Genomic DNA, 8,860 nt, shown 5'->3' with positions numbered 1-8,860 from the left:
TGTAGATTCTGCTGCTTGGAGGCAGAGTCATTAGATCATGTAATTTGGTATTGTCCATATGTAGCTCGTGTTTGGACACAGGTCCAGGAATAGCTGAAGAATTGCAATACCGGGTGATTTGAAAAGCCATAGTTAGTCAATCAATAATATAATAATTATATTAGCAAAAAATTGTATTTTTAATGCACAATCTCTAGAAGCTATGAGAATAGAAAGGTTCAGTACTTTTGTGAATCATCACAGCATAGTTGAAAAATATATGGCAAATAGAAATCCAAAATGTTGAGAGATAGATGGGAGGGGTTGAATGGAGCTGAAGGGTGGGACTTATAACATGATAGCCAATGTAAAACATTTGAGGTCTGTAAAATGGATATAGGTTCGTAAATTTGTGAAATAGCACAGTTACAAATATAAATCCAAGTATATGGACATCAGAAATAGAGGAAGGACTAAAAACAAACAAAATATAACTATTGTAAAAGATTGTGTCTGTAAAATGTGTATGAGATGTATAAACTGAAGGTAGAAGCCTACATTTGTATTAGTTTACTCCAATTGGGGGAAGGGTGGTAGGGTTTGCAAGGAATAATAAATGTATATTCTTTAAAAAGTATGTATATCTATATAGGTATGTGTATGTACAGTGGGGAGAACAAGTATTTGATACACTGTCGATTTTGCAGGTTTTCCTACTTACAAAGCATGTAGAGGTCTGTAATGTTTATCATAGGTACACTTCAACTGTGAGAGACAGAATCTAAAAATCCAGAAAATCACATTTGTATGATTTTTAAGTAATTAATTAGCATTTTATTGCATGACATAAGTATTTGATCACCTACCAACCAGTAAGAATTCCGGCTCTCACAAACCTGTTCGTTTTTCTTTAAGAAGCCCTCCTGTTCTCCACTCATTAATTGTATTGACTGCACCTGTTTGAACTCGTTATCTGTATAAAATAAACCTGTCCACACACTCAATCAAACAGACTCCAACCTCTCCACAATGGCCAAGATCAGAGAGCTGTGTAAGGACATCAGAGATACAATTGTAGACCTGCACAAGGCTGGGATGGGCTACAGGACAATAGGCAAGCAGCTTGGTGAGAAGGCAACAGCTGTTGGCGTAATTATTCGAAAATGGAAGAAGTTCAAGATAACGGTCAATCACCCTCGGTCTGGGGCTCCATGCAAGATCTCACCTCGTGGGGCATCAATGATCACGAGGAAGGTGAGGGATCAGCCTAGAACTACACGGCAGGACCTGGTCAATGACCTGAAGAGAGCTGGGACCACAGTCTCAAAGAAAACCATTGGTAACACACTCGCCGTCATGGATTAAAATCCTGCAGCGCACGCAAGGTCCCCCTGCTCAAGCAAGCGTAAGTCCAGGCCCATCTGAAGTTTGCCAATGACCATCTGGATGATCCAGAGGTGGAATGGGAGGAGGTCATGTGGTCTGATGAGACAAAAATAGGGCTTTTTGGTCTAAACTCCACTTGCCGTGTTTGGAGGAAGAAGAAGGATGAGTACAACCCCAAGAACACCATCCCAATCATGAAGCATGGAGGTGAAACATCATTCTTTGGGGATGCTTTTCTGCAAAGGGGACAGGACGACTGCACAGTATTGGAGGGAGGATCGATGGGCCATGTATCGCGAGATCTTGGCCAACAAACTCCGTCCCTCAGTAAAACCATTGAAGATGGGTCACGGCTGGTTCTTCCAGCATGACAACGACCCGAAACACACAGCCAGGGCAACTAAGGAGTGGCTCCGTAAGAAGCATCTCAAGATCCTGGAGTGGCCTAGCCAGTCCCCAGACCTGAACCCAATAGAAAATCTTTGGAGGGAGCTGAAAGTCCATATTGCCCAGCGACAGCCCCGAAACCTGAAGGATCTGGAGAAGGTCTGTATGGAGGAGTGGGCCAAAATCCCTGCTGCAGTGTGTGCAAACCTGGTCAACAACTACAGGAAACATATGATCTCTGTAATTGCAAACAAAAGTTTCTGTACCAAATATTAAGTTCTGCTTTTCTGATGTATCAAATACTTATGTCATGCAATAAAATGCAAATGAATTACTTAAAAATCATACAATGTGATTTTCTAGATTTTTTTTTAGACCCCGTCTCTCACAGTTGAAGTGTACCTATGATAAAAATTATAGACATCTAAATGCTTTGTAAGTAGGAAAACCTGCAAAATCGGCAGTGTATCAAATACTTGTTCTCCCCACTGTATATATGTGAATATGTATGCATACGTGCATGTATATGGATGTATATACTTACACAAAAATATTTTTCCGCAATATTAAGCTGATCCAACCCTTACATTTATTTTTTATTTTTTTAAAGAACAGTTCTTGTGAAAATACCCAATGTAGGAACTGTGTTGGTTCAGTCTATTAATAATAGGTCAGAAAACAAATCGTTTTAATTTGAATGATTTTAATTTGTAGTATTTTTAAGACCACTATATTAGATATCAGAATAAATAACTTGTGTTCTCGGTCTTCCACTATTGTTCAGCTACATGAGATAGAGACATTTCTACAGTAATCTGATGTGCTTAAATTAAGAGCTAAATAAGCATTGAGTGGTGCAGGTATCACATACTGTAGTTAGAATGTGGATAAGATCCATTGAAACATTGTGTCATTATTCAATCACAAAACCTGGACTAACATAACCCTTACGGTACATAAACCTTGTTCACTGTCTATTGACATGGCTAATGTTTGTTCCAGCAAGCAAGTGCCTCCTTTTCCCGTCAAGCCATGTTTTCTAGGGGCAAAAGGGGAGGGACACAATCTATTTCTGCACCTTGGGAGTATGTCTGTACTGCCATGGCTCAACTTAGCCCCATATTAGCCAGCCAACTTGACGAACCATACATAAAACATGACATTAAAAGTTTTCTTGCATATGAGAATTGAAGGACAATATTCCTGCTTAAATGATCAGGATGCCAGCAACAGGAAGGAACACATCATCAAGGCACTATGTGATGATGATGCAGTTGAACATCACATAAACATTTGTCTGGTTGCTAAGATATTGTAAAACAATACTTTGTGAATCTTTATAGTGAACTTTGAGAATTTCATTCCCAGCACCACTAACGTTAGAAAGCTTGGTTGTGTGTGTGTGTGATACTTTTATTCCATGGAACAATTAAAATAATCAAAGTAGATGAATACATTTGAACCAGCAGCACTTTATTTCATGTTGGACAATCATGAAATACCATACATTTATTCAGACAATGAATCTGAAAATAATTTGAGCAAACTATTGACAGGGGTTATTCATTGACATGTTTGCCCAACAAGCAAGTGGCCATCTCTTCGCGTAAGACGAAGCCACTATTGGCAATGAGGCAAGTTCATGACCCCATTTATACACTGCTGATGAAAACCAACACTACCTGGACTAAGTCTAAGATGACCAGTACACTTAAAAGTGGTATGATCCCCATGTGTGGCATAGACTTTTTGATCTTCCGGAGGATATTTAAATTGGATGTTCTGTGTGTTCATCAGCTCTTCATCCACAGTGCAGGGTTCTGAAATGAGAAGATGGTACAGGAATCAGTGTGTGAACGTGTCCTTCAAGGGCCAAAGATATTTGGTTGTTTTCCCATTTTTAATGAACGTTATCACTATACCCATAGATCCTTGAGGAATGTCACTTGTCAATGCCTCAGGAGCATGGTTCAACAGTTACATTTCAACTCAGAATGCATTTTTAAATAGTAATTAATTCATTGATCTTGAATTCCATTCCTGGAATTCATCCTTACCGATCGTTAAGGGGGAGTTAGCATCCGATTGGGTAGGAACTGGGCCAATGTTATTTTAGAGAGAACTTACTCAGACAGGTTATCGGTCGTGTCCAGATCCCGTCACGACACGTCTTGTACGCTGAAGGGGGATCAAGGATGTAGAATTTCTGGCAGACATATTGAACTGATTCTCCATTTCTGTAGCGTTCTCTGGTTCTGTCTCTGTCTCCGTTATTGACCTGTGGAGGTGGTCCACAGAAATCCTTGGGCTCTAGGAAGACATGGGTGACATCAAAGAAATACTAGTGATGAAATGTACCAAGCTGCTATTGTCCCAGCAAGAATAGTATTCCAGAAAACGTTCCTGCCTTTTCCAAAATGCGTTATTTTGCTACATTTTTTGTGAGTTGGAGATAATTGTAAATCTACTTAAAACAAGTAACTTGATTGGGAAGTGGAACAATGTGTTAAATCAATAAAAATACAATTTACCATAACAAATTGGAATGGAGTGACTCCACTGTCCATTGGCTGAGCAGGTGACCTCTGATTTCCCCTTCAGAACGTGTTTAGAGTTGCTGCACTCAAACTGTAGCCTGTGTCCAACCTTCATGGTGTTGTTTTGGGGAATTCCTATCACGTTCACGTTCTTAATCTTCTCTGCAGCTTCACAAGTCACATCTATCATGGAGGGGAAAAAATAGAAAAATCACTAAATTGCTGTATAGCACATTTGCAAACCTGATGTAACTTCTGAAGGTACATATTGTTGTCGATAAAATGATTTGCTTAGTTTTGGCTAAAGTGAAATGTTTACCTTCACAGGTTGGGAAATGGTTGTTCCACATCCCCCCTGCGGCACACACTACCTGTGGGTTTCCCTTCAGCTGGTGTGCTGGGTTGGGGCAGCTGAACTTGAGCTCATGACCGTACTGTATAACACCATCATCATCTGGCAGACCGCTCACAACCACCCGTCCATCTGTAGCCTCGGGGACACAACTCACCACTACGGAGAAAGATCATATTGCAGGGTGTTGTACAGTCTATAACTTCATGAACCCTCTGAGTTACAGTGTAATGTGCATTGTAAAAAGTAAGTAAGGTGTTATGCTTTATTTACTATAATTAAGCAATAAGTCCTGAGAGGGTGTGATATATGGCCAATATGCCACGGCTAAGGGCTGTTCTTAGACACGATGTAACACAGCGAGCCTGGATACTTCTATTAGCCGTGGTATATTGGCCATATACCACAAACCCCAGATGTGCCTTTTTGCTATTATAAACTGGTTACTAACGTTAGATCAGTAAAAAGTTATTGAGGGGGTCATACCCATGGTAAACGGTACGATATATCACAGATTTAAGCCAATCAGCATCCATGAGCCGAACTACCCAGTTTATAATATTCAATGAATACATGGTTACCTTCACATATGGGCAGGTGGTTGCTCCATCCTGCCACCATACAGGTTCTGTTGTCCATTTTGCTCACAATCTGATAACTACAGACATTAGTAAAGTGATTAGGTGGTATTATTAAGTCTGTGACATCATTAGCAGTGTTCTAAGTTCAGCCCCATACTAGACAGGCTGGATTCAACCCCATACTAGACAGGCTGGATTCAGCCCCATACTAGACAGGCTGGATTCAGCCCCATACTAGACAGGCTGGATTCAACCCCATACTAGATGGACTGGATTCAGCCCCGTACTAGACAGGCTGGATTCAGAACCATACTGGACAATCTGGAATCAACCCCATACTAGACAGGCTGGATTCAACCCCATACTAGACAGGCTGGATTCAACCCCATACTAGACGGGCTGGATTCAGCCCCTTTCTAGACAGGCTGTATTCAGCCCCATACTAGACAGGCTGGATTAAGCCCCATACTAGACAGGCTGGATTAAGCCCCGTACTAGACAGGCTGGATTCAACCCCATACTAGATGGGCTGGATTCAACCCCGTACTAGACAGGCTGGATTCAACCCCATACTAGATGGGCTGGATTCAGCCCCGTACTAGATGGGCTGGATTCAACCCATACTAGGCAGGCTGGAATGGGAGGACACAGGGCTATTGGAGTGGGGGCTATTAACAAAAATATATATCATAAATAATAACGAAATTCAATCTTTAAAAAAAAAACTTGCCCGTCATTGCAAGTGTATTTGATAGTGGCTCCAAAGACAAAGTCATCTCCAACGTGGATGCTGTAGTGGCCATTGGCAGTTTCATCAGGGAGCTCACATGGTTTAGCTAGATGTCAGGAAACCGCAGGAAAACAAGATCATGATACAGTATGTAAGAAAGTGATATGTTAAAGTTGAGTCTATGGGGGCGCTATTTCATTATTGGATAAAAAACGTTCCCGTTTTAAGCGCAATATTTTGTCACGAAAAGATGCTCGACTATGCATATTATTGACAGTTTTGGAAAGAAAACACTCTGAAGTTTCAGAATCTGCAAAGATATTGTCTGTGAGTGCCCCAGAACTCATTCTATAGGCGAAACCAAGATGAAACGTCAAACAGGAAATGAGCAGAATTTCTGAAGCTCTGTTTTCTAATGTCTCCTTATATGGCTGTGAATGCGACAGGAATAAGCTTAGACCTTCTGCCGTTCCCCCAAGATGTCGGCAGCATTGTGACGTATTTGTAGGCATATCATTGGAAGATTGACCATAACAGACTACATTTTCCAAGTGTCCGCCTGGTGTCCTGCGTCGAAATTGGTGCGCAACGCCAGGTGCAAGTATTTTTCCATTTGATAGAGAGGAGAAACCAGGCTTCCACGAACTATATATCATCGAAGAGATATGTGAAAAACACCTTGAGGATTGATTCTAAACAACGTTTGCCATGTTTTCAGTCGATATTATGGAGTTAATTTGGAAAAAAGTTCGCGTTTTGAGGACTGAATTTTCGGGTTTTTTTGGTAGCCAAATGTGATGTACAAAACGGAGCTATTTCTAATACACAAATAATATTTTTGGAAAACTGAGCATTTGCTATCTAACTGAGAGTCTCCTCATTGAAAACATCCAAAGTTCTTCAAAAGTAAATTATTTTATTTGAAGGCTTTTCTTGTTTTTTGTTGAAATGTTGCCTGCTGGATGCTAACGCTAAATGCTACGCTAGCTACTGTTACACAAATGATTGTTTTCCTATGGTTGAGAAGCATATTTAGAAAATCTGAGATGACAGTGTTGTTTACAAAAGGCTAAGCTTGAGAGATGGCATATTTATTTCATTTCATTTGCGATTTTCACGAATAGTTAACGTTGCGTTATGGTAATGAGCTTGAGTCTGTATTCATGATCCCGGATCCGGCATGGCTAAGTGCTAGAGGTTAACAGATCTTTTAGAGTGTTTAACTAAGCTATTATGGGGTTATGCTAATCATAACTGCTACTATAGCTATTTTGTTGAAGAAAAATGAACATACGTGCGCTTATATTACTAAAATGTCAAATGTATAACAACAATATTGAATCTATAACATTGAAAGAAATACTCACGCTTGCATTTCCCCTGACGGACCACCACCCACTTATTCTTCTTACACTGATAACTTATTCTGCCTGCTGGCACAAAGCCAAAGTTGCAGGAAAAAAGGACAATGTCGTCCTCTTTGTACTCATTTTTTATGCTTTCCTCAGTGACCCTGGCATTGGGCACATTTGGAAGAGGTCCACTGCACACAGACAGAGGAGCAGAGGAAAAACCTTTAGACAAACAGAGAGCTTGGCACTACAAAGTTCTATGTTGTTATTGACACAGCCTTGTTCTGTTCAGTGTTCTCTACCTATATAGTACTCTAAATACTCTCATTTGCTGACACCATTCAAACCAACGAGGGTTTGGAGTTTTAAAACCAATTATCTCAGAATCTTCTTTTAGCAGATAGAAACTTCACCCCCCCCCCCAGCAACTGATGAATACTAACACAATGTGGGCACTGCAAGCATGTGAGAAAGTGATTGAAAACACATCCTTACCAGTCTGAGCTGATGAAGCATCCACATTCATCCATACCACCAGACACAGCAGAGTCAGAGATGATTTCATGTTGATCAAATGGTAGATGCAGTAAAAATGGAAGGAGTAGAACATAAATATAGAGTGTCTACCCCAAAGTTAATGTTTGTCTACAGAGTTCCAGCCCCCAGGGAGCACTGAAGAGAACCACTGTCCAGAGGGACTGACCCAAAATACTAGAATTCAATCAAACCTACATTGCGGGGAGGGGAAACACTGACCTACCAACTAAACAAAACACACAATGTTACATTTAACTTTTTCTTGCATATGAGAATTGAAGGTCAATATTCCTGCCTCAATGTGTAGAATGCAAAGAACACATCTATGACACTCAGTAACGATGATGCAGTTGAAATACTTGGCAAGGACCACAAGGACATTTTACTAGATATTGTCTGGCTGCTTTGATATTGTACAAAATATACGTTATGTTTCTTTATAGTGAACTTTGATCATGTCATTCACAGCACCACTAACTTCCCACTGAGCACACACTGGTTGAATCAACGTTGTTTCCATGTCATGGAAATTAAATTGAACCCACGTGGAATAGATGTTGGTTTGGCGTCTGTGTCCAGTGGGATGAGAAGGCTTGATGGTGTATGGGATAATATTCCAGGGAACAATTAAAATAATAGATATTAGATTAGAGTAGATTTGTTTAGATTAGAGTAGATTGTATTAGAGTAGAGTAGACTAGATTCGATTAGAGTAAATTCGATTTTATTAAATTAAATTGATTAAATTAGAATCAGAGGCACTTTATTTAATGTTGGACAATCATGAAGCTGAAAATAATTTAAGAAAACTATTGACAGGGGTTATTCGTTTACATGTTTGTCCAACAAGCTAGTGGCCATCTCTTCCCGTCAGCTGAAGCCACTATTGGCAATGAGGTAAGTTCATGATCCCATGTATACACTGCAGCACATTTGCACACCTGAAGTAATGTGTTGTTGTCCGTAAAGTGATTTGCTTTGTTTTGGCTGACCTTAAATAGCCACCCGTCCAGCAATAG

At 40.2% G+C, this 8,860-nt stretch overlaps 1 protein-coding gene across 2 annotated transcripts; it reads right to left on the bottom strand.

Moving 5' to 3' along the window:
• Nucleotides 1-3,204: 3,204 nt before the first annotated feature.
• On the bottom strand, nucleotides 3,205-8,027 carry LOC110524788 (complement factor H). 2 transcript variants are annotated; one of them, XR_005051890.1, is made up of 8 exons: nucleotides 7,800-8,027; nucleotides 7,320-7,502; nucleotides 5,953-6,058; nucleotides 5,223-5,299; nucleotides 4,609-4,800; nucleotides 4,284-4,472; nucleotides 3,810-4,062; nucleotides 3,205-3,572 (listed from the first exon to the last, which is right to left on the bottom strand). XR_005051890.1 is itself a non-coding variant. In XM_036978758.1 (8 exons), the coding sequence occupies exons 1-8, from the start codon at nucleotides 7,912-7,914 to the stop codon at nucleotides 3,373-3,375; spliced, it is 1,245 nt and encodes a 414-aa protein (XP_036834653.1). In that variant the 5' UTR covers nucleotides 7,915-8,021; the 3' UTR covers nucleotides 3,205-3,372. The 2 variants fall into 2 exon arrangements, 1 of the variants encoding a protein (XP_036834653.1); XM_036978758.1 differs by having other exon boundaries at nucleotides 3,880-4,062; nucleotides 7,800-8,021.
• Nucleotides 8,028-8,860: the final 833 nt, after the last annotated feature.

Source organism: Oncorhynchus mykiss, chromosome 5 (assembly GCF_013265735.2).
Source record: "Oncorhynchus mykiss isolate Arlee chromosome 5, USDA_OmykA_1.1, whole genome shotgun sequence".
NCBI lineage: Eukaryota > Metazoa > Chordata > Actinopteri > Salmoniformes > Salmonidae > Oncorhynchus > Oncorhynchus mykiss.
The sequence above is the reverse complement of the archived record's forward strand: the minus strand, read 5'-3'. Positions and strand labels throughout refer to the sequence as shown.

Bases quoted from the DNA above. Each gene is read 5' to 3' on its own strand.
- LOC110524788 (XM_036978758.1), bottom strand. From the start codon at position 7,914: ATGTTCTACTCCTTCCATTTTTACTGCATCTACCATTTGATCAACATG. The intron at 5,300-5,952 runs GCAAGTTTTTTT...TAATGTCTGTAG, and splicing joins AAATACACTTGCAATGACGG to TTATCAGATTGTGAGCAAAA. The intron at 4,063-4,283 runs GTAAATTGTATT...ATGTCTTCCTAG, and splicing joins CTCCATTCCAATTTGTTATG to AGCCCAAGGATTTCTGTGGA.